The sequence below is a fragment of the Silurus meridionalis genome, chromosome 14, assembly GCF_014805685.1.
Source record: "Silurus meridionalis isolate SWU-2019-XX chromosome 14, ASM1480568v1, whole genome shotgun sequence".
Classification (NCBI taxonomy): Eukaryota; Metazoa; Chordata; class Actinopteri; order Siluriformes; family Siluridae; genus Silurus; species Silurus meridionalis.
The window spans coordinates 8,780,437-8,806,259 of NC_060897.1; the positions used below are offsets into that span (position 1 = coordinate 8,780,437).

Consider the following 25,823-nt stretch of genomic DNA (forward strand, 5'->3'; position numbering starts at 1 on the left):
GGTTTTACTGTCAATTTGGAACAGTATTAATGTAACCTATTTCAGTAACATGCTGTCTGTATACATTATAATTTATCTTGATCAGATTTTATGTGAATCTAGTGCCTTTCCCTGAAACACTGGATGTGAATTGGGACAACACCCTGAATGGGACACCAGTCCCATCTGCTGGGGAAAGGTTGGAGAAAACCCAAAAACCTGAAGGAAGCACTGACAAATACTTAACATGCATAGAAATGATTTTAAAGCTAAATATTATAATAGGACTGGATACGATTTCATGACTCTGAGTGTTATAAAGTGTTTTTGTTGTTGTAGTGTTGGTTTTCTTGACCACTTGAGCAACAAAAAAGACAAAAAGACTTCACCATCCAAGAGACCTTTATTTATTTTTAAATCTTAGCAAATAAATTATGCCTCCATGACAATATATTATGTTGATTAATAAATAATATGAACAATCGAATATTAGTAATACTTCAATGCAACAGAGTCCACAGCTAGACTCCAAGTATGGCACAGTGGAAGAGACAAAAACTCACTGCTTTATAGTAACAACAAACCATGATTCAATTGAAAAATAACATTATAAAAAGCAGTTCGGTTTGATACTGCATCACAGCAAGCAGCTGTTTTTTGTTTTTTTTCTTCGTATTTCTTTTTTTTTTTTTTTTTTTTGTCAACATAGTGCATATGCAACAACATCAACTCTGATAAACAATGATAGTAAGTATAATTGTTTGAATGAATCCTAAGCTGAAGCAATAAAATATACAATCGTTGTGTGCCCTAAGCATGAAAGACATTCCACCCCTTTTAATCCCATAATCATTCAACATTAAGCAGAAAGAGATTTTTAAGAAACAGCAAAGAACATTATGAAACGCTGGCATTATTGGTCATTATTACATTATAAATGTAGGAAATACTATGGCAACCTGTGAAATGTTTCTGACGTCACATTATGGGATGTCGTTATTTTGGCACTCGATCAGTTTCGTATACATCCGTTTTGTATACATAATAGTCAATCAAAATATTTACATTCAGTATATTGTGTTTTTTTTCTTTGTGTGTGTATGTGTGTACAGAGGAGAATAAGTATAATAAAATTATGTTTTTGTTCATATGATGTTGTGTGTTTGTGTGTGCTCCTGTATTTTATATGATTCACTTCCCCTATGGAAAAAAAAAACCCTCTCACTCTCTTTCTTTTTCCCCTTGTAAGTTGCTGACTCACCCTTAGCCTCATACTCGTCTGAACCTTGTCCTTACCATCACTACTTTTAGCTCTTTTTAAGTCCCTAAGGCACCAACCAAAATATTGAAAAACATATCTGATAGTGAGAAAACCATAAGTTCATGCTTAACCCTTTTAACTCTTTAACAGTCTCCTCCTCTCTCTCTCTCTCTCTCTCTCTCTCTCTCTCTCTCTCCACACACACACACACACACACACACACACACACACATACACACACACACACACACACACACACACACACACACACACTGTTACATGAGTCAGCAATGAGCAAGAGAGATGCTGAAAATCAGAGTGAAAAAGAACGGAAAGGTATATTTGTTAAAGGACGGCAAGTGAGAGACAGACATTATATCATTCATTCATTTTTCTTTCCATCCTTAATTTTGGATTTCTCTCTTGTATGCTTGTTCAGATGGACACCTCGTACTCCCGTGTGTCCTACAAAGGAAAAAAGAAAACAACCATATCGTTTGCTTCAACAAGAAAGGAATATGATTAAAAGAAATTGCCTCAATGCTAACAGAAACATGATTTTAACATTAGAAAGAGGTTTATAGGTGTCTGACTACCATTAAAGAAAAGAAAGACAAAGAATTTTGCAATCCCAGATGTTCAATGTTTTTAGCGGTAATGACATAGTGGATTGACAGATTAGCATGTAGCAATAATTTAACTCACGAAAAGTATCTTAGTAGGATAAAATCCGAATGTTAAATCTGACTGTTGCATGATCAAATCCCTTAACTTAATTTGGTTCTTCAAGCTGATTTACAGGCTACAATCAATTTACAGAACTTTTGTCTGTCAGATATCATCAGTCAGCCAAGTAATCTCATTCGCTGCAGTAATCATTTCTTCAATGTCCACTCAATTATGTTCAAAGCATTTTGCCTGCACTGTTAAGTATCTTTATTAGATTATAGTTGATGGAAAAGTCTTACCCCTGCTTCATACAGTGGGTTATTAAAGTCAGACTCCACTGTGATAGGACTGTAGGAGTGGGTGTGTGAGAGGGACTTCCAAAATAGTGGTTTCCACTGCAACCTACACACACTAAGAAGGGGGGGATGGAGAGAGATAGAAGAAGAAAGATAAAAGAAAGAGAATAACTAAATTATAAAATGCTCATTGGGTACAGTGCCATGAATGATTTTAAATCTGGGAGGAAGTTTATTACAACAATGTATTGTAGAAAGTCATAAATTCAGTTGGATTCAACACAAAATTGATGCCGGGCTTAAGCCACGAAAAAGAACCTCTGACTTTGCTGTATTTTATCATAAAATGTGGCCAAGAAACAAGAAAAGAGGCAGTTTGTTTGACATTACACATGAAAACTGAGACATTACACATGAGAACTTTCTCATCAGCCTGTGAGCAAACACATGTATAACTTGTTAATTTAATTGAAGTACTTCACACAAATCTTTTTGATATCTGAATAATTCTGGTTGATAAAAGTTTTCTAACCAGTGACTATATCTTGTATATATTTATACTTATAATATAATCTTACTATTTAATTAGTTAAATGTATTTGCTTCTAACTGATTGGACATTTCTCATTCATGCTGTCAAGTGCAATGGCAATTTAAATACATTTATCAGAATGATTGCCTATACAGTATTTCCTGTACCAGTAATATCTACTGCATTTGCTAATCATGGAGTAAGCAAAAAGAAACTTCAAGAAACACCACTAAATTCAGGAATATTCAGAAAAACAATCTGTCATAAAAATGATACTGAGTTAGAAAATGCATAATTAATCAGTATTTATAAAAGCTAACTTTACCCACTTACTTTGTATAGTACATGTATATTCCAGCAATCAAAAGGATGACCAAGATAATCGGCAGGATGATGGCCAATGCAATGTTCTCACTCAGCATTTGGTGGGAGGCCTCTAATGACTGAGAGACTGAACAGAATTAAGAGAACAGTGAATTGAAAGTGACAAATATAAAGTCATTGTTATCCTTGCTCTTACAGTGTTCATAACTACAACTAGCATAAGTACATACAATTGTGTTGATTTTATATGGTAGATTTATGTCAGGCGAAAAAACGTGCCGGAAACCGAAGTGAAATCCACAAGGCTTTTTAATGAGAGATAACAGGGCAAAGCACGAAACGGGAAACCGTAATGAAACCCCCAGGTTTGCTAAACCAGGTGAGAGCTGTTATCAGACAGATGCAAAACAAAACCACATAGAGTCACGTAGCCAACGATAAACCATACTGTGTAGTTTGGGTAGTCCGACAGTGTTCTGTTGCCTAAGCTGTAGAACGGACAATGAGATGGTGGAGGAACGGGGGTTTTATAGCATGGGACCTGATGAGGGCCAGGTGTAGCTGATTAGTAAGTGGGAGAGTGGCTTGGAGTGATAGGTGAAGGTGTGGCTGGTGGATCCCTGACAATTTAAGACTGACCTTATTCATAAAATGTGATAGTAGCTCTGGTTTTAGTGTTGCAGTGGACTTGTGTACATGTCAACATATATGCTAATATGCTAGTAGACAAGTATATAAGTTTGAATGTATGCAAAATAAATGTTATCATGGAAGTATTTCCTGGCCAATGCAAGGTGGCATAAGCATAATATGTAAGTATTAAAAAAGTATAAAAGTAAGTATAAAAAACTATTTAATGAATATATTAAAACATTTTGTATTATTATAAAACAAAAAAGATTAGTTTGTATTACTAATAACCCCCTATCTGGTATCTATATTATCATTGCTGTCAAGTCCACTGGATTGTACACATTAGCCAGCTGAACATGATTAAGTTATCAGTAAGACTCAGGAGTAATTGTTATATGTTATTAAATATTTATTAGGTAATGTTACAGTAAATGTGGTATTGATGGTGCAGTTGTTTTACCTTCCAGTTTGTGATCTTCCAACAGCTCCTCATATGCCACTGTAGAGAATATAAACACTTAGCATATAATACTGAAATGTCATCAAAACGCAACCTTTTTGTATGCAATGGATTTCTTCACACCTTTGCAAAAAGGGGGTGGGCTGTTCCACTGAGAGGGGTGTCCTGGGACACAATTGATGATGACCTCTCCAATCAGCTCATAGCCTTCGTAACAGAAAAAGCGCAGCGTCTCCCCTGCCTGGTAACTATGTTTATATAGAGTTTGGTAACCGTTGTCTGGCACACCAGGATTTGGGCATGGATCATATTTCACTGTGAGACAAAGGTAGAATAAAATATGCTATTATCGCTCTTAGAATGTTTTTTAATTAGGTAAAAGTAAGTCAAAAATGAAAAAACAGTGATCATTTCACAGATAGAAACACTAAGAAATACACACAAAAATGAAAACAAACACTTACAGACACATTTGGGGCTACGGTCACTCCATTTTGGCATGCCAGTATCTCTGCCATGGCAGGAGATCTGGCTAGGGCCCTCCAGCTGGTAACCTTGATTACAGGTAAAACGCACCACTGTTCCCACGGCAAAGCCTAACTCAGGGTGCACTGACCGAGCTCCATTTACAACCTCTCCTGGGTCAGGACACTGCTGGACTACAAGGAAAACAAAGCCAGTTAGAACATGCAGCTATGCTATATAGACATAAAAAAATATCCCAATCATTTATTATTAAAAAAATACCCAAGTATGCAAATATGCCACAAGATTATCCAAACTATCCTTGATTTTAATTTTCATTGACCTCTCAATAGCCTTTAGCATGGTCATTCACATTCTTGTCCATTATCATGATCCATAGTCCAGTTTGGTGGTGGTTAAATTCCTGATGAATACTGCTTACAGGTGACATAGTGGGGATCCACATCTGCTCTCTGCAGAAGCTCCACTGATGTACCACATGGTTCAGTGTCCACATTTCACATATAATCAGCATCATTTCTTTCCTCTAACACATGTATTTGCTTGGTTATAAGCAGCTCTGGCAGACATCTCGTCATGGATAATAGTTCATCACCAGAGACTAAATCAAAGTAAGACGGAGCTGTATATCCCCAGAGTTCAATTATCCAAACCTTGTGATCTTCTTGGAAAAATTTCAGATTATACCATCTAGCAATTCAAGTAACCATGTTTTGTTAAACAATTGTTTCTTTCTTTATAATAAAAAAGAACCTGGACAGTTCTCTCAAAAGAGAGCCACACAATTGTGGTTCAATTGTCTTCTTCCCCTGTGTGAAACCAAACTCCAAAAACTCATCCAAAATGTAACTACATGATTGTTTTTAATCTTACCAGCCACTCCATTGGTTTAATGCAGTTTCTCACATCGCTCTTATATACATATATCCAAGATTTTTATTTTTAACATAAATTAGCCGCACCTGTCTATAAGCCTATAAACCTGTCTACACTGAAACTAATGAACTTTACACAGCCTTTAATGAAAGACACTAAATGCAATATGTTGCGCTTCTATTAGGAGCATAGCGGTATTTTGGGAACAGCATGTCACTGCATTCTTCCGGTATTATTGCGTGTGTGTGTGCGTGTGAGACTGAGGATTATGTCCTTATTATTTTCTGAAGCTCATTTCTAAGTTTCTTTGACTAACCCATAACGCTGTTGCCAAGAAAAATAAAAAAAGCACGAGTTTTGGAAACCTGTCTGTGCTTATATGATTTCTGTTGCAACTGGAGTTTTAGCAAGCTCTCCCTTCACCCAGACTCAACACGTTACAACGGCTTGTATCTAAACAGTAGCCGACCAAGTAAGTCATTGTTCACTGTCTTCCTCCTTCCTTTTACAACTACAGTGGTACCTTGACCTACGAGTGCATTAATGTACGAGTTTTCCGAGGTATGAGCGTTCACTCGGTCGATTTTTTTGCTTAGTTACGCGAGCAAAAAATTGAGGTACGAGCTCGAGACACCGCTGCTAGATGGCGAAGCAAAGCCAGAAAGATTGTGACGAAAATTAAGATAAGCAAAGAAGAAAAAGTTAAAATTTCAAAGTTTAGGGATACGTAGTGTACAGGAGTGATAGTAAAAAACGAGTTTTCCCTCCGCCTCCGCTTATCGACTCTACCCCACCTCCACACACACAAACACAAACACACACACACACACACACACACACACACACACACACACACACACACACACCGGTGTTTTTGTTAGCTAAAGTCGTCTCATCTCCAAGGAAAATAGTAGTGGAAAAAACTCAAGTGGCCTGCACTGAGCCCTGACGTTAACCCCTACTAAACACCTTTGGGATGCATTACAAAGCAATTTGTGGCCCAGGCCTCCTACCTGATATCAGACTGAACTCACTAATGAAGGAGCACAAATCCAATAGCCACACTTTAAAATCTAGTGAAAAGCCTTCCCAGAAGAGTATAGCTTGTTACAATTGCCTGACATAGTATCAACAACAACTGTTTTTTTTTAAACCATGTTTTTTAGATACATTAAACAACACAAATCTAAATGTATTAAAGAGTCATTTGACTTACTTTTCACACAGGTGGGTGGGCTGTTGCTCCAGGACAAATCCCACTGGCAGGTGATGATGTCAGAACCCACAATGTCATAGCCAGGTTGACACTGATAGGTTATTACACTGCCCCTTACAAGTGAGACATGGGAAGAGCTACTCCAGCCAAATTCAATTGGTGGTAGAGTGGGGCATGTGTCATTTGGCTCCACCTCTGGAGAAGATCAAGTAAAGGGTCACTCCAATAAAGTACTGATCATAGAATGAAATGGAAGATTAATATGATGAATGTTAATTTATATTTATTAATATGATGAATGTAATTCTACCTCGATAGTGAATCAAGAACCCTTGGCTAAGGATGAAGGTTGAGTCATCTGGGTCACTCTGAAACTGAATAGTGACCTCTGAGCCACCGGACACGACCCGGAACCTTTCCCGTGACCCCAAATACTGACCAATGACATGGGACATAAGGTCATGCCCATCGAATATCGTGAGAATGTCATTGTGACGAATGTTCAGACTTTTTTGAAGAAAGGGGGAGACAAAGAAACACTAGTCAATTGAGGTAGGACAGTGGTTGCACTGGAATTTAAATGGATGGCCAGAATTGCATGTAAACCCCGATACCTATACACACACTTACATCTGCACATCCAGCTCAATCCGCTTGTCCTCGCTGACGTGGATCTGCCACACACAATCCTGCCCTTTGGAGTAGCTCTGTGGCCAATCAGGAGACAGCACGGTTCCTGATGCATCTGTTAGCTCCCCACCACATAGAGCTGAAAATGGAATAGAGACATGTGTGAAAGCACTGAACTGCAAGGGTACAGGTAGTATGGTGGAACACAAAACTTGGATCAAAGACAAGCTACAATTAATATCAAAGACATCAAACTGCACTTTAGGAAAGTATGTATACTTATGCAATATACGCATACCAACATTAATGGCAAAGGTTGCTATCGATTCATGCTTTCTTTTTTTTATATCTATTATTTCTTTCTTATTTCTTTCCTTTTTTTACTAACACCTTAGCAACCACTTGGAAAACCATAGCAACTTACGAACAACACCTCCAATAACCTCCTGGAACACCATAGCAACCACCTGGCAAAGCCCACATGGAATACCACAGAAACAGCCTAGCAACATGTTAACAACCACCTCAGAATAGCAACCACCTTGAACTCAATCTATTCTGCGCTTTATTATTTTCTTTCTTATTTCTTTCTTATTTAACATTATTTGTTTTAAACCTTTTTCCAGTTCTTTAAATGCATATTCAATCGAATATGCAAGAGAGGTTTATGTTCAACAGATATTTCAACTTCAATGCATACTACATGAGATGTCCCTAATGTATACAACATGTTTCCTAAATACATGTCATCTGCTTTATTAAATAGGTTCATCTGTTTGTTGTTGGGTTATACCTTTGCACACAGGTTCACTCTCATTCCAGTGAGGGTCACTTGGGTCGACACACTCCATAACCCCTGATCCTTGCTCCATGACAAATCCAGGAGAGCAGGAGAAGGTTACCGTAGTGCCGATGGGGAAGGTGATGTCGCTGCTGCTAAAATTCCCATGAGGGACATAGGGTTCATAACAGTGCTCGCCATCAAAAGCTGTGGAGATACAACAGCAATAGTAAGAAATATCAAACATGAAAAACTATATCTTTAAATACACACAGGTACTTTATATACCTTTTCACTATCTGACCTGAAAATGTACTTGGAACTTTGGAGAAACATGAAACGGTTCATAAGAGGTGAGAAAGACAATTCTTTTTATAAACCAACATTTGCTATGACAAGGTCTCTCTCTCTCTCTCTTGCTCTCTCTCACGCTTTCTTTCTCTATTTCTCACCCTCATAGCGAAGTGCCATCAGCAGAGGGATGGAGGAAGAGTCAGCTGTTAGCTCCAGATACAGAGATGATCCTTCGCTCACTATCCCACGCTCCGGAACATCATCCAGATCCGAGTCAAAAAGAAGAGGCGTGTTGGAATTATTTCCACTGCGGACAATCAGTCTAAAAGGAAAACAGGTACATAAACAGTGTATTACTGGGAAAATGGCAAGATATTATAGACAATGTGTTAGAGAAGGAGAAAATAAACAAGCTGCATGAATAGGATTATAATAAATTTTCTGAACCAACAGAATTTGCAAATAATGTTGTTTTCCTGATAAGAACAAGGCTGCCAGGTCTCCATGCAAAAACAAATATTTCCCCGAAGCAGTCTGCTGGTATCAGTTCTTTTTTAAACTATATATCTTTTTACTATCACTTATTAAAATGTTTACTTTTTAAAACTTGTTACTTCAGTTTTAATCTATTTGGTGATATGATCAATATTTTTATTTCTCATTCCGCACCATTTTTACCCTATCAACCCCTTTCTTGTCATTGTACAGCTTTTTTAATGTCATTTCCTGACTATCACACACCACAGATGTATGCTAGTTTTCGTAGCTAACAACAAACAAGGCTGAAGGCAACAAGAAGTATGGGGTGAACATGGATGAAACAGAGGGAGACAGTGTTGTAAACATGACTGATCACTGACTGATCATTAAAACTGATGACATTTCTGATCATCATCATCATCTTTTCTCTGCTTGTGTTCTATATGCTGGATGTTCAGCCTGGATACATTTAGGCACATTATTACATTAGGCAGAAAAAATAAAAAATATTTTGTATAAATTAGGGCTGTCAAAATGTAAGCATTAATAACGCATTAACGCAAATTCGTATTAATAGAACTAATTTTACTAACGCCCGATTAATGCATTACTGTGTAACCATTTTTTTTAAAAAAAAATAATAAATAAATATAAAAGAGGTGAAATTAAAACCCTCAACGCAACACACATTATTCACGACATCCTTTCTTTACTCAGATATTTAAAAAAAAAAGAGTATCCACCGAATGTAACAAATTCAAACATTTTAATCATTAAACATTGCCTTCCCAGACAATTTCAGCATAGACCTCTCATCAGACACACTTAATGCGAACTTAGGGAAAGCAACTGGAACCGAAACATAATTCTTAAAGGATCCACCTACCATATTTAATTAACAATTAAAACCCCAAAAAAATGAAAAAAGATTATAGAAACATGACATCTCAAAAACAATTAATAGTAAAAGAATAAAATTATTTAATAAATATAAAATAGTTTCTAACAAAGGGAGAGATTTTGAGTGAAATTAATAAACATCTGTTACAATTAGTTAGTGTTAAAAACTTGAAAAGTATCAATTTAAGGTACATTAGAACAGAAAAATTGTGCGATTGATTTTCGATTAATCACAAGTTATATCATGACAATCATGCGATTCGTCTTCTCTTCTTCTTTTGGCTTCTCTCATTAGGAGTCGCCACAACGGATTATCCGTCTCCATACCCCCTGTCCTCTACATCTGCCTCTTTCAAACCAACTCATCTGATTAACACAGATTAAATATTTTATTCGATTGACAGCTATAGTATTAATATATTCATATAATGTGAGGTGCAGTTGTCAGTGTGACACTAAAATCGGTGGCTACTTGGTGGCTACTTTTTTACTTAAGTACATGTCAGAGCCCAAACGTCATTACTTTAACTTGAATAAAAAGAGTAGTCAGTATTTCAACTTTTACAGTCTTTTAAAAACGTAAGTATCTGTACTACTTTTGCCATTTCTGTCTCTCTTACATAAGCTCTCCTTTTAGAGCCAGAAAGGTCAAATGTGGACTTATCTGTCCACAGAACTTTCTTCTAGACAATGACTGTCCAATTCTTGTGTTTTTACCTTTACCTAATTTGTTGAAATTTAAAAAAAGGAACTGGCATGTAGCTTAAAACTAATAAAAGGCTCTTATATAAAGATTATTTGAGCTTAGCTATTTCAGATCCATAACTCATGAGAAAATGATCAGACCTTGTAACACTGCTTACAACTAATAGAACTTCACAATGGATTGATTTGTTCGATTTTCTAAGTGAATTTCCAGTTTCTTTTGTGTTTGCTTGTTATGCTTTAACTGTCCATTTCAATTATCTGCCATTCATGAGTTTTCCTAATGTAGACACTCTACTCTTAGAAAAGACATACTAAAGTTCACTTGTCACTACATATTTTTTGCTTTTAATTACATGGTAATGTCAATGTGGTCTATCCTTAAAATTCATTAGAGGAATATACTTGGATGTTCCATTATTTGTACATATCCTGTGGAACAAAATGTACTTGTATGTTCTCCCCAATGGGGCTAACAAAAAACCTCATTAGCATACTGCAGTTCTTATATTGCTTTAGGGCTGGAGCATATTTATGACTTACTTATCGTTGTCTTCATCCAAAGCCATCCTTTCAAAATGGAGGTGTAGTCTGTGGCCCTCTTTAGCTTCAAGCAACCAATGGCAGCTCAGGTTGCTATTGCTAAGGTTACTGCTTGAGGGAACGGTGGGAGAGAGGATACGGCCTACTGTAGCATTTCTGATCCATCCTCCACAAGACACAGCTTTACATAACACACACACACACACACACACACACACACACACACACACAATGACACAAATACATGTTTAGCTAGGTTAGTGAGAACAGAAGAACATAAGATGGACAGCTATAACGTTATAATCAATGATTTTTAAAGTTTAACTGGTTTTAAAGCCTATAGATCTATACTATACAAATAGCCCCTTATTTTAGGGCAACATTCATAGCCATGCCTCCAAGACACAGGGAAGCCTAAATGCTAGTTTAAAAGGGAGAGCTGTCTGAATGTATGGGCAACATCATTTAAAAAGTAAAAAATGTAACCTCTCCTCACCCATACACTGAGGCTCAGAAGTGCTCCAGTGTGGTCGGGTGGAGTTCAGACAGGTGGCGACTTCATGTCCTCTGACCTGAAAGCTGGGGTCACAGTGAAAGTGAGCCTGACCTCCAGGGTGAATGTCAGTCACAGTGACCCCACCTCCGTCAGGAGAGAGGGGGAATGGGCAGGAGAGGAGGAACGCTGAAAGCAAGTAAATAAACAAAACAGAGATTTGTCAATCATCAGTCATTAATCTAGTGAATAATTAGTAATGCAGTCCATTTCAAAATAGCTACCTTGGTAATGAAGAGTAAAAATGCCATGATTGCTCTGCTTCAGGCTTCGGTAATGAATCTGAACCTGATTTGTTGTGCTGCGTATCACCTGACCTTCAGTGATCATTGTCTCATTGGCTAAAAGTTCAGGTACTGAACCGTCCAGTCCCAGAATAGTCAGAGATTCCTCCTTAGACAAGTTGACCTTCTTCACCTGAAGCACCATTAAAGACAATATTTAAACTGAATTCTTTTTATGTCACCTCTGTAATGACCAGACAGTACTTATGTAACCAGTGGCAGCTGTGGGGAGAAATGTATACCTGTATTTCCACCCCATATCCAGGATATACAGTTATGCTGTAGGTGCATTCCAGTGGAGAAAATGGAATTGATGATGAGAGCTGGTCTGGAGACTCCACTATCCCCTCCATACCTGTCAGGCTAGCATTACACTGCACTATAGGGATAAGTAGAAAAAAAAGAAGGAGAAATGTATCAGTTTCAGTGTTGCATCTGGGTTTTTATTTATTTAGCTCACTGTCAAAATGATGACCTAATTATATTATACTGAATTTATAGTTGTTACAGTTCCTAATAAAAGATTTTCTTAAATCCGTAGAAACTGTATCAGAGTAATAAATATCTGAAATATGGGAAACAGTCAGATTTTTAATGAGGGTTTCATCAAAGTCCAGGTTCTTTTAAACGAATAACATATACGACAGTTGTCGCATCAAAGAAGAAGCAGTACTTAGATAACTTATTTTTCTTATGTTTTGCTAAAGTTGAGCAGATGTTAATGATGCTGATATCTGCTCATTGGCAGTTGACCAAAATCATAAAGTGCTGATCAGCAGGTCTTGCAGTTTGTTACAGAGATTTTTCTAATCTGTCAAAAACATTTTTCTCAAATAAGAAATTCACAAACCGGTTCTACATGTAATTTTCATCTGCAATATAAAGGCTGTCAAACTGTCAGCTGTCAAAATTACAAACTTTAATGAAAAATACCTCATTATTTGAGATTTTCCATTAACATAAAACAAAGTTATATATATATATAAATGCACTTGTAGTCATTTTTAATTAACGTTTTAAATAATACCTGGTGTGTGGACTGTTGTTATTGTGGTGGTGGTGATTAAAGTGGTTGTGGTCTCCTCTTCCACTGGTGGTGATGTTACACCCCGCTTCACTCCTGGTTGGCCAGGCTGGGGAGCAGTTGAAGAGGTCATGGCTGTAGTGAGAACACCTGGTGACATTACAGTGAAGGCAGGTTCAACAGATGGGACAGCCTGGGTCGGGTTAGTGGTTGTGCCTAAGAGTTCAAAAGAAATACATGTATACAAACAAAAAACACAAACAATGTCTGCTTGAAAGTTTAAATACCACAACTGCTACTGTAATAAGGGCTTAGCTTTGGTATTTGAGAAACATGTCCTGAACTTTGCAGTTTTTTGCTTGGATTGGACACTAATTAAACTGAATCAACATAGCTGGCTAATAAATAAATAAATAAATAAATGTAATTGTAACTCCGATTCTGAATATAACTCTATGTTGGTATCTTGGAAAAAAAAAAAATAATTAAGGTACATGGATTATTTGCTTAATAGATTTGTCACTTTGTATCATATGTAGGTTATATAATATGGAAAAAATAATAAACATAGAAATTATACATTAAATATAACAACAAAACATATAAAACATAGCAATTTTGTCTTTATTTATTTAACCATACTCCATGATGTGATCTTTTTTTAGCATTTTACTACCCACAAGAGGTGTTTTGTGTTCTCTATAAAATAAATAGGGGCAATGATGTATATACTGTAGAAAAAAATATATAATACTGCAGTATAATACCAAACATTCTATTATACTAATATATATACATTCCTAGTTTGGCTTGTTTGGATTTCTGTGTCCTTCATAAGGTGAAGTCTCACCTATGTTGCCAGAAGACTGGCCAAGATACTTCTTACTCAGCAGCGCAGCATGAAGCAACTCACCCAGGGGCCGTGGATCAGAAGTCATAGTAGGAGGAGCCTCCGAATCAGGAGTGAGAAAAGCTGCACCTGAAACATCCAAGAGAACATGATGTTGTGATGGACACCATGTGAGTGGTTTAACATCAAAATTAAATGATCAAACACATCTTAGAAACCTACCAAAAATGTAAAACATACAGAAAATATGCAAATATTTAAAATATTAATATCTGTAATACCTGTAGTCAAATGAATGTGCATAAGTGTGACACACAGTGTCACAGCAAGAACTGTGGACACCATTGTAAAGTACTGGAGAAAGGAAGCTGAAAGAGAAAATCAGAAAAAACACAAGACTAAATTTCTCATTAATATTGTGTCACATTTTGTGTATGTGTCTTTTGGTGAATATTATCTTGCCTATTAATTACATTTAACAAAAAAGTTGTCCCAGTCTCCAATAAGCAATGTCTCCAATGAACAACCAAGGCTGTGTACAGGATTACACTAAAATATAGCACATGTTTTACCATATATATTTATATGTACAACAACAAAAATGATCAACTATAAGATAGACCATCTGTCTGTTATTGTCCCATCGAGTGTAAGTCCTGTAAGTTGTGAGGTGTAGAATCTATGGATTGTACTTTTTTATCATTACATCCCATGGAATCCTAAGCACTTTGAGATCTGAAGATTTTTGAGGCCAAGTAAACAAGTAAACGTTAAGACTTTGTCATGTTTCTCATACCATTCCTGAACAATTTTTACAGTTTGGCATGCTGCACTATAGATGCACCGTGCCAAAGAGGTCCTCTTTATCCTTCTGTAGAAGTCAATGCCATTAGGAAACTCTGGTGCCTATAATGCACAATAGTGTCTACTTTGTATGCAACAATATTTAGGTAGAGTGTGTGTGTGTGTGTGTGTGTGTGTGTGTGTGTGTGTGTGTGTTTGTGTCAAGTAACCTCTATATGAATGTCAGGACACAAGATTTACCCACTTGAAAATGGCCAGAGTCTCCTCTGGCTTCATTTTTCCCATAGTGCATCTTGGTGCCATCTGTTCACCATGTAAGCAAAGCTCATGCACCCAGCTATCCAAATGATGTCAAAGGAAATATGATTTATCAGACCAGGCCACCTTCATCCACTACTCCATGATACAAATTAGATGCTCATGTGCCCATTGTAGAGCTTTCAGCAGTGGACTAGGGTCAACAGAAGCACTCTGCCCAGTTTGTTTAATCCCAACAAACATTCAAACACATATAAGGAGTTTTTGTATCTGCAGTGTATTATTTAGCCCATTAACTATTTAATTTTTATAAACAGTCAATAATCCTTTAAACCACTCCTACAGATTACTAAAGTAATAAAAGCTAGGCTTAACCAGGCCAGACTACAGCCTCTATGCCAAGTGAATGCTACATCATTAAACTGTAAACACACGGAATCGTTGCTTTACGGTCGATTGTTCCTTCCAGTTAATATAATGCAGAGAAGCCGTGATTTTAATTACTCTGGCACAATATTGCGCGCCGCGGATCTCGGCGAGGACATATGGGACAGATGACACACGGCCTCCACCTTCTCTTATCTGGCATCAATGATGTCACCTCCATGCTGCGATTCACGATCAGTCGTTAGGACTCGTAATAACGACCCTCTGGCTCATGCAATCTGGCATAAAGCATTAGGAGATGCCTTATAGAAACATGGACATTGAGAAAATGTATATAAATAAATGATAGGTAGATAAATAGATAGATAGGTAGATAAATAGATAGATAGATAGATAGATAGATAGATAGATAGATAGATAGATAGATAGATAGATAGATAGATAGATAGATAGATTGACGCTTGGTGTGTGACGCGCGTGTTCGGTGTGGTAGAATGTGTGAGAGAGAGAGAGAGAGAGAGAGAGAGAGAGAGAGAGAGAGATGTTGCTGACGCTGCGGGCATAAACCTCACAGCTCCCTCTCTCTCTTCATTTATGAGGCTTTTCACTTCTCCCTCTTCTCCTCAGACGCGTTCAAAGCACACCCTCCTCCTCCTTCTTTTCCTCCACCTCCTCCTTCTCCTGGCCTTCATGTTTTCTGCACACATCTCCTTTTGCTGAGACGCACTGAACACATCAGCACCTAAACGCTTGCTCGGCTCAATTCATATGAGGCATTTCATATCATCTGGAGAAAAACAACCGCTTTAATAAAACGTATTAGGTGCTCATATGGACGCTATAGCGTGCATTGTTATGCGCGTTCGCTCTCAAGCGCAAATACCTCGACTCTAATTCATTAAAATAAAAGACGACCAGAAAGCACACAACCTAGACTACTTACCTTTTGTGTGTTTTTTCCACTTCCAAGTCTTCAGTTCCTCAACCCTTTAATGAAAAATCTGCCTTTTTTTACTCCCGTCTCTGTTTAGTCTGCACTCCCCCCGTCTCTGTGTCTCACCAAAAATACCAGAAGAGTCTCTGCGCGTTTCAGATAATCTGCTCGCTCCCGGCGCCCTTACCATCAAACGGGCTGCAGGTTTGCCGGGAGTGACATCAACACCATCAAAACTACTGACTAAAAATATCTGCTCGCTCCTTCGATATTTACTGTCTAAATTCCAAGGGCTCGGCGCTTAGGTGGGTGGAACGGCCATAAACGTCCCGTGTTGTTTGATGCGTCGATGTGTATCTCCTGCTTCTGTAATAAATCGCGCCACCCGGTGGCCAAATAGCGTTACTGCGATTAATCACCAGCCCCTGTCCAGGGTGCTGAAAACCTGTCGTTTCGAAAATCCGGCCGCAGCCCCGCTTTTATATTTTTTTCCAAGCGCCGTGAGGACGAGGAAGCGCACTCCAATAAAAAGTACACGGAAATGATGTTGTTATTTATTTTATTAATTGCTCGGTTGTGAGCTGGCATCGGTTTATGCGAGTTGAAAGGCTTCTTCGGGTTTTCCCGTAGAAGGAGGAGGGGGGTCTGCATACGTCGGAGATTTTCGGAGTGATTTTAATGCGGAACACAGACCCGCTGTTCGCCCGGCGGCTGCAGCAGCAGCAGCAGCAGCACACACGCAGGCGGGGAAAACACGGAAGGGGGGAGGCGAACAGAGCGAGGGGGCAAAGACACACCGAGTGAGCACCCGAGACGCGGTAAGTCAACACGCTGTAATCAGCCATGGCGTGCCCCGAACACACACAGCAATTCAGTGCACAGTTATAGAGTTCGATGCGCTCGTCGATGGAAAGGACGTAATGGAGCTTGGGGTAGCTTTGTACTGAAAGCTGGCATGTTTTTGCCTGGTTGAAGAGTCACTCCCGTGTGAGCAACGTGAACACAAACACGCAGGCAGTTGCAGGAACCATGATTATGCAAGAGCCTAAGGAGACTAAGTACAAGACGAAGTCATGCCTGTTTTTTTTTAAATCAGACTAATGTGTGAGCTCGCGCGCGTACAGCTGGGTATTTTGCCTGATTAACATCTGCTAACAAAGACATATCACTCTACAAGTGTTGCTTTACTGCTAGCCTACCATGCCTGATCCAAACAATGATTTGTAGGCTACTGAGTGAGCAAAGCCCAGAGGAACCATAGCATGTTTATATGTAATGGAAATCCATGTTTGGATCAGTTCCATAATTGAGAAATCAAGATTCCTTCATTTGAGGTCCAAATGCTTCCTTTTCTTTTTCCCTGTCTTTATCCACTTTAAATCACCTACCCTGTTTTCAATGAATGTCCACTTCCTCTACTTGTTCATTCTTTCTTGCCCTCTTTTTCTGCATAACTTTGTGCTCTTGTGCACTTCCTTTTCTTAGTACAATAATGTATGCTTTATGACTTTTTCTTCTAGTGTCTCAGCCTCTTGGCAGGATGTCGTGGTCTCTGGACCTGCTCCCTCTGCCTCCCTGTGTGGAACTGGGTGGGCCTCCACTGAGTGGCCTTCTGTGGACTCTGCTGCTGCTCTTTCTCTGGTATTGCTACCGCGTCGGTGCCGACCCTCCGTCCTGCTCATCTGGCTCAGCTCACTCTGCTTTATCTCGTTCCTCCAGTTGCTCTCCAGTCGAGCCTGGTCATTCCACCCCAAAGCCTTCCCCTGCAATCGCTGTGGAGTGTGGGGAAGAAGAAGAAGCAAAGAGTTACCTGATGCCAGTGTTGAGCCATGCCCCATTTCCTGCTCAAGCAGCAGCAGGAAGCAGGAAGTTGTACACAGCACTGCAGGAGTATGCCAAGCGTTACAGTTGGGCCGGCATGGGCCGCATCCACAAGGGTCTGCGGATCCAGGTCAGACACATTGAAGAAAAAAATGGGTGATATCTGGGTTTGGGGTCATGCTTAGGAATGTTAGAGGACCCAGTGACTACATTTGAGATGAATAGTATTGCTAAAGAAAGCATAAATATTTTTCACAAAATAAATAGAAATGGTGCTTAGGAATACCATAAAGTTACAAGCAGTACACACTATATGTGTTCGCTTAATTAAGTTTATGCTCTATTAAAGATGGCATTAGTGCCTTAGGAAACTTTAAGAAGTGGCACTGGGAAGTAGTAGAGTGGTTAAGCTGTTGACCTTGTGCCTGGAAGGTTGTAGGTTTAAATCGCAGTGCAACTACCCGTGAACATGGTCTTTAACCCACAACTGCATAGTTGTACATACAAGTTTAAGAAGATATGTTGTTGCCACTCACCTTTATAATGTGGTGGAGAAGTAGGAAATTTCAGTGACTGATTGTGAGAATGATTCATTTTCCTCTAAATATTGCACTCAAAAAACTTTTCTTAGGGCTTTGATGGATGGATAACTGGTCTACATTTTATCCTACTGGTCTACTTTTTGGAGAGGAAAACTCTCTGTAAGGTTTTTACAAAAATAACGTTGAAATAGTATCACAGAGGGACAGTTTAGAATGTCTTTATAGTGCTAGAAGAGTTTACTTGCTTTTAATAATCTTTAATTTGACCAAAGGCATCAAGCCCATCTTTAAATCCTCAACATAGTTCGAGACTAGACATGTTCCCATTACTTCTCTTTCTTTGCAATGAGCCAGTTGCTCAAATAGACAGGTCTGTTTACATTTTCAGATTACAGGGCAGCTCGTAAAAATACTCTTGTACATGTTTTAAAGTAATTGGGTGTTTTTAAATTACGTAAATCATCAGGACACCAAACTGAACTTTTGCTATGTTTTCACACATACTGTTTTATTTGAGACTTTGCGCCTCAGTAAAACAAATGTTTAGAGATTAAAAGTAATTTTTTTGGTTCAGTTTTTAATTTAAATTTTTATATTTGATCAAAGAAAAAACATCATGAATAAATGTGTGTTGCATTGAAAGTTTAAATTTTGCCTCTTTTATAATTATTTGTTTTTATATAAAAAAAACTATCAGAAATGCGCGCTGCATTAATCATGCGTTAATAAAACTAGTACAAAGAATCTGTGTTAATGCATTATTAATGCGTTAATTTCGACAGCCCTAACTAATACATTTCTCAAAAATAATAATGGAGCACTTCATCAATCATTACACTTCAATTAAACAAGTCAGAATAGTCTGTCTATTTAGGAAGCACAAGTGATTGTAAATCAGTATTTACCTGCTTTGGTGCAAATGAAAGTGACAAGTGAACTGCAGAGGAAACAGCAAAACAAGGCACAAAAATATTGCTTTAGGTGGTAGCCACAGATCCTCCCTGACTGATTTGTCTCTAGCGTTGTGTTTTGCTAGGGTCCTTGTCACTAGGCAGTAACTGCAACCCAATGAATTTGCACAGGTAGTCCTTATCCTCCAGGATGGCACATTTATATGTGCTGTTGTAAGAATGTTTGGTGTGTCTCCCAGCACAGTTCCATGCACATGGAGGAGATAAATGGAGACAGGCTTTTAGAGAAGGAGAGCAGGACAGAGCCATAGGTGGGCAACAAGCCAGCAGCAGGAACAGTATCTGCTCCTTTGTGAAAGGAGAAACAGGAGGAGCACCACCAGAGCCCTACAAAATGACCTCTAGTAGGCTGCTGTGTGCATGTTTCTGAACAAACTGCCAACTCGATTGACACTAGAATTTGCAGGTACACCTTTGACAGGTTTTTTACAGGTGAGAGCAAGTTCACACTTAGGTACATGTGACTGATTTGAAAGAGTTAGATGTTTTTGAGCAGTGTAGGCAAGACTAGGAAACATTTGTGGTGTAAAAAACAAGTCACTTACATCCACTACAGGATACAGAATGCAAAACTCTATCACCTCTATATCCCCTGCTGCTGGAATCTAAATCAGGAAATTCAGTCACCTTCGTCTCTCTCTCTCTCTCTCTCTCTCTCTCTCTCTCTCTCTTTCTCTCTGCTTGACTCTAAATGTGTCTTATTCTTTTCAGTCAAGACTGAATGACCGCTCTTCCATTCAGAAGCCCCACCTTTTCTACCTTCCCGATGTTCCAAGCATACCTTTCTTCCCACGGGATGCTCATCGCCATGATATAGAGATCCTGGAAGCAAGCTATGCCATAATCCTTGCTGAATTCCAGGCTGTCTACCAGAGAGGCATTGACACAAAGCTGGGGTGGATTTACCAAGGACCTAAGGTAATAAAAATAATATAATAAAATAGAAAGTAATGTAATTATACATATAATGTTTGGAGAATATAAACAAAGTGATACACCTACAACTAATTCTTAAGAAACTAAATAAAATTGATTGATGTCTTTAGCACACCTTTTCAAACAAGTTTCACTTTGCAATTTTCAGAGATTCGTAGTTGCAGGTTTAAGCAACTGCGAATGTGATTTTGTAACAGCACAGAGATCTACTAAATATGCTTGAATATTTATTAAGTAGCATCTCTAGCACTCTCTCCCTCTTAATCTCTCTCCTGTTTGCTCTCACTCACTTGCCTTCACTTACCTACTCAAATCAATATCTGCACTGCACCACTGAGAGGTTTCCTGCCTTGCTTCATCATACACCTTAATTTATTTGGAAAACTTGCTTAGTGAAGACACCACGAGCTCATTTCTTGTAAATCATATTTATGTTTGTCATTTGACTTCTCAGGGTCAGGCACTGTTCCCACTCTACAACGCTGGAGTGTGTGTGGCCAGTAATTGCCGCACATGTCCATGTACATACCGTACCCTCCTCTCCCTCAGAACTTTCATCAGCAGTAACTCCCTTGGCTCAGCAGGTTTTTGGCTTTTGGGCCCTGGGGCATCACTGGGGGGAACCTACGGGCCCACCAACACACGGCTCCGGTGCCATCTGGGTAAGTGCTAACTCTGTGTATTGGGCCTATTACATCACTACAGCTAATGCATTATTCATGAAAGAAAGATACATAATTAATTATTTATCATTTTGAATCTGTATTGCAAAATGATGAGAAAATTTTTTTTAACAACTATATTGTTATAGTAAGTGGGAGTTAGGGCCTTTGCTTGTTTTCCAATAATTGCATTTGCTGAAGTGTTTTAATATTATAAATCTCAACATTTAATCTAACTTAAATTAAATGAATTAAACAAAAAAACAGTAGTTCATAAAGTGCACATAGTTTTTATCCATTTCCAGTTACATTTGCAGCATTAAAGACAGCTAAGCCATATCATATATTCTCATAATACAACAAAACTGATAACTTGCCTGTGTAGGAAAATGTAAAAGAAAAGCTTTAGCTCAGACTATTACAAAAAAGTGACATCGGAAATTCCTTTGAAACAAGTATCTCCTCAAATAAGCTTTATGTCAACAAGTATACACGTTTTTATTGTACAATATTCACATGCTGTTTAGGTCTCCAGACGCCTGCACAGTGTGAACTGGTGGTTGGGGGTGAGCCACAGTGCTGGTCTGAGGGACACTGCCTTCTAGTGGATGACTCCTTCCTGCACACAATCTCGCATAACGGTACGAGCTGAAATGATGAGCAAATTAAAATATCAACCAGTCCTCAATAAAATGTCACTAAAAGTCATAAAAATGCATAGAAATAGTATCAGATTTTTTTAAAGTTTGACTGTAGTCATTTTTCTCAACATGTTCACTAGGTGGCACAGAAGATGGTCCAAGGGTGATTTTCAGCATCGATCTATGGCACCCAAATGTTGCTGCAGCGGAAAGACAGGCTCTGGACTACATCTTTAGTCCTGAACAGTAATCACTTACATATCTCTGAGTCCTCCATTTACAACGAGACATAGAGCCTCTCTACATCTCACTGAGTTTCAGCTGATCTCTTTTTGAAACTTCCAAAAAGAAATATGGAGACAAATGTGACGTATCATCTCATTACGTGATACGTTGACTGTATTTAACTGCATTGTATTTTCCTCAAAATGTACTGAAAAAGTAGATTGTCCATTCCTCTGAAAGTAGAAGCAAGACCAAGCACACATTTTTGTCGATATAAAGCATCTCTCTAGAGCTCTTTATCAAACGCCGCTCACAAAATCTGTGACAAGATCTACTTTTCAAATTCTTCATATCTATTTTTGCTTTGTGCCTGTCTTAAAAAATCCGATCTCCTGTTGTATTATTTTGTGCCTGATTTGTTAACTTTATCATGACCTTTTCTCTGATCTATATATACTGTGATTCAAGCTATTCTGTCAGTACTGTATGTATATTATCTTTATGTCTGTACTGACCTTGTTTTATCATATGGAGTTTTATTTTCTTGAGGAGTTTTATTTTCAGACTCATTCTGTGAAGCACAGAGCAAAAAACAATAAGTATTTGATCCGACTGCATGCATGTGTTGTGAAGCCTGACTGTACAGCCAATGTGATGCATCGGACCCCTTTCCCTTGCAAAAGTAATCAACTTGTAATCAACTAAAGGTGTATTCTTCAAATAAAGATTTTTTTTTGTTAAAGGTAAAAATGTTCACTATGCTACAGATCATATCTAAGCATAATTAAATGTTGAGCTTTTTGTTAGGTGTACAAAACTACACGAATGTGACAGGTGACATTTAAACAAGGGCAGAGAGAATATATTTTGGCTAACAATAGCTATTATCGTTATATACAAAAAAATGCACGGGTCTTAACTGAACATTACCACCAATATGATCAGTCGGCCATTTATGAAAGGCATTTTGACAGCTGTTAGAATGGGTGCTAAGCTTCGAGACAATGACAGAAAGTGCCCACTGAGTGAGAAGGAAATTAAATTTTATATATTCTATAAATCAGTTGATTAAAGTTATGACTTTTTACACCATATTCATAAATGTCATAATATTCACTGCTATCCAGATTGCTAAATGGAGATGTCTAAGAAATGTTCCTAACTGATGTTTAACATTTTCAACACATTCGCTAACTGAAATTATATACCAATCGTCAAATTTTTCATCTAATGGCTAGCTGGCTATAATGAATTAAAAAAACTAATTTATAATTCACATAATCTTATATTCTACCCTAATTTATTCACAAACATAGCATCCTAGAAAGTTAGTTAACGTTAGTCAAGCTGGAGGGATTGTTTGGAAATTCAATTCAATTTAATTCAGGTTAATTTGTAGAGCACTTTTTAGTTTAAATTCTAATGAGCAAGCCAGTGGTGACAATGGCAAGGAAAAACTCCCATATGATATGATGATGAGACATTGAGAGAAACCAGACTCAAGAGGAATGAATCCTTATCTGGGTAGAACCGACCATTTATTATAGTTTTATCATTTTAACATTTATCATAAATTTTAGTAACACTCAGTCATCCATGCATTTTCAATTTTTGTTGTTGTTTTAATGCTGCTTTGATGGCAAACTTGTGCCTTCTGATAACATTTGAATTGTGTAATCTCATCCTATTCTGTGTTAGAAAGCTACATTTAGACATATTTAGAGGAAAGAAATACAAAATCTGAATTATGCATCTTCCCCTGAAGCCGTATAGTATGTGTTCAATAGTTCACAAAGATGCAGAGGTCAGTTTTTAAGCTTTATTAATGTAAATACACTATCCACTACTGTAATAAAGGCAGGTAATCTGGCTCAGTATGACATTGACCTTCCTTGTCTGGAGGGTACTTTCTCTCTCTCTCTCTCTCTCTCTCTCTCTCTCTCTCTTTCAATGCCATGCTTTTTTACTACCCTGCCCACACACACACACACACACACACACACACACACACACACACACACACACATATATATTAAGGCTGTCAAAATTAATGCAAATTTATTTTATTAACGAGCGATTAATGCAGTGCGCATTTCTGTTTGTCCATTTTTATAATAAATAAATAAATAAATAAATAAATAAATCAATAAATCAATAAATAAATAAATAAATAAATAAATAAAATAAAAAATTCAACGCAACACACATTTATCATAATGTCTTTTATTTAATATAAAAAAATGAGATATAAAAAAAATTACTCTACCTCTTCTGATTTGGCAAGTCTCAAATCAAGCACCAAAATCCGCCATGATGCACACATCCAGCAATTAAAATTGCCCAGGTGGAAATGTAGCAAAAGTTCCGTTAGGTTTCCTGATGATTTACCTAATTTACCACAATTAACTTAAAATATTTACAAGAATATTTGCTCCAATATTTTGTCTTAATGCTCTAGGTTGAGTTTGGTTTCACTAATAATAAACATACATTTGCATACAGCATTTATATTTGTTGATGCCAATGTTGATAAGAAAAAACTTGAAGAGTATTAATTTAAGATTTAGAACAGATAAAAATCTGTGATTAAGTTGTGATTAACTCATAACAATCATGCAATTAATCAAAATTAAATATTTTAATTGATTGACAATATATATATATATATATATATATATATATATATATATATATATATATATATATATATATATATATATATGTGTGTGTGTGTGTGTGTGTGTGTGTGTGTGTGTGTGTGTGTGTGTGTATGATATTCAACAGTATATGGATGTCCTGTTGAATATAATCAGATTAACTGCATCACTTACTGCATGTGTTGCAACATCTTCTCGGTATTAAAACTCTGACTTGTATTTTCTAACAATTTAAGACCTGAGGGAAAATGTTTCTTTGATGATCCTTTTTATATACACCAGCATTGGACAGAGTTTTTACTCTGTGATTTATCAGTTGGCTCATACTCACTGAGCATTTGGCAGTAATGTGGCCAGGATACAGTAATAGCAATGTCACATCTGCACTTGCATTTGACAGGCATTAAGGGCCCTGTGATTACTGGAATCTCTTATGTAAACAACAATACACTAAAGCTAATTGGGTTAGGCCTATTAACAGTTATATAATGCAGAAGACATATAGAAATATGTATTTTTCTCTGTGTATTTAAATGTTTTACAGAATGTTAATCAAATTAAACATGCAATGAGTTATATGTTAAAATGAATCGTAATAGGCTATGTTTGATTAATTTCTAAATTATTAGCAATATTTGTAACTATAAAAGGGAAGTTTTTCCTTTGGTAAAGCCTCCAAAATTGCACTGAGTATCTTTCTTTTTAAAAGACAAAATACGTGTATACCATAATTTTCTGCATGTTCAGGTTTTCTACAGCATTTGCATCGTTTAAATCTTGACATTGAGATGTATTCAGTGCTTTCTCCTGGACTAGAAAAGCAGAATGTGGTTAAAACCTTCTAGTAACACAAGCGACAAAAAAAGACATAATAGTGCAAATCATGAATGCTCTCATTTATGGACAATACACAAGTTTCAGTGAAGCAATATATGTAATCTAAGAAAATAAATTTGGGGGTTACTTGTTTTGGGGGCAGTATACCTCACATTCTGTGCAACACTTTATACATTAAAATTAATCCAATACTATATTCTGTCCCTAAATATTGTAGATGTGAGATTGGGTAAGGAAAATAAATTTAATTAGATTGCATTTGTACTACTTATAGCTGACCCACTGTTTTAAAGTCTGCTCTACATCAATCAAAATCCATCACTGTCACAGAATCCTTCCCCATCTGTCTCTTCTTATGTCCAATCCCATTTC

General features: G+C 37.4%; 2 protein-coding genes across 6 annotated transcripts; one reads left to right on the top strand and one right to left on the bottom strand.

Moving 5' to 3' along the window:
• Positions 1 to 363: 363 nt before the first annotated feature.
• sez6l2 (seizure related 6 homolog (mouse)-like 2) lies at positions 364 to 16,496 on the bottom strand. Of its 4 annotated transcripts, none has more exons than XM_046866599.1 (19): positions 16,169 to 16,496; positions 14,058 to 14,144; positions 13,840 to 13,905; positions 12,930 to 13,076; positions 12,145 to 12,281; positions 11,843 to 12,035; positions 11,562 to 11,747; positions 11,066 to 11,246; positions 8,596 to 8,759; positions 8,156 to 8,350; positions 7,363 to 7,501; positions 7,043 to 7,239; positions 6,733 to 6,927; positions 4,619 to 4,813; positions 4,278 to 4,469; positions 4,155 to 4,193; positions 3,071 to 3,188; positions 2,209 to 2,320; positions 364 to 1,705 (listed from the first exon to the last, which is right to left on the bottom strand). In XM_046866599.1, exons 2-19 carry the CDS (start codon positions 14,119 to 14,121, stop codon positions 1,676 to 1,678), a joined length of 2,550 nt encoding a protein of 849 aa, XP_046722555.1. In that variant the 5' UTR covers positions 14,122 to 14,144; positions 16,169 to 16,496; the 3' UTR covers positions 364 to 1,675. The 4 variants fall into 4 exon arrangements, with proteins under 4 accessions (XP_046722555.1, XP_046722553.1, XP_046722554.1 ...); XM_046866597.1 differs by having other exon boundaries at positions 12,930 to 13,142; XM_046866598.1 differs by having other exon boundaries at positions 13,777 to 13,905.
• An 83-nt stretch (positions 16,497 to 16,579) lies between these two features.
• Positions 16,580 to 22,840, top strand: asphd1 (aspartate beta-hydroxylase domain containing 1). Of its 2 annotated transcripts, XM_046866601.1 has the most exons (7): positions 16,580 to 16,977; positions 17,680 to 17,800; positions 17,879 to 18,110; positions 20,205 to 20,411; positions 20,884 to 21,091; positions 21,619 to 21,732; positions 21,873 to 22,840. In XM_046866601.1, exons 2-7 carry the CDS (start codon positions 17,700 to 17,702, stop codon positions 21,980 to 21,982), a joined length of 972 nt encoding a protein of 323 aa, XP_046722557.1. In that variant the 5' UTR covers positions 16,580 to 16,977; positions 17,680 to 17,699; the 3' UTR covers positions 21,983 to 22,840. The 2 variants fall into 2 exon arrangements, with proteins under 2 accessions (XP_046722557.1, XP_046722556.1); XM_046866600.1 differs by having other exon boundaries at positions 16,585 to 16,977; positions 17,680 to 18,110; positions 21,873 to 22,835.
• Positions 22,841 to 25,823: the final 2,983 nt, after the last annotated feature.

Coding starts and splice junctions, on each gene's coding strand:
- asphd1 (XM_046866600.1), top strand. CDS start 17,700: ATGTCGTGGTCTCTGGACCTGCTCCCTCTGCCTCCCTGTGTGGAACTG. Junction 21,092..21,618: donor ACGGCTCCGGTGCCATCTGG/GTAAGTGCTAAC, acceptor CATGCTGTTTAG/GTCTCCAGACGCCTGCACAG. Junction 21,733..21,872: donor GCACACAATCTCGCATAACG/GTACGAGCTGAA, acceptor CATGTTCACTAG/GTGGCACAGAAGATGGTCCA.
- sez6l2 (XM_046866596.1), bottom strand. CDS start 14,121: ATGGTGTCCACAGTTCTTGCTGTGACACTGTGTGTCACACTTATGCAC. Junction 12,282..12,929: donor AACAACAGTCCACACACCAG/GTATTATTTAAA, acceptor TTATCCCTATAG/TGCAGTGTAATGCTAGCCTG. Junction 4,194..4,277: donor CCCACCCCCTTTTTGCAAAG/GTGTGAAGAAAT, acceptor TATTCTCTACAG/TGGCATATGAGGAGCTGTTG.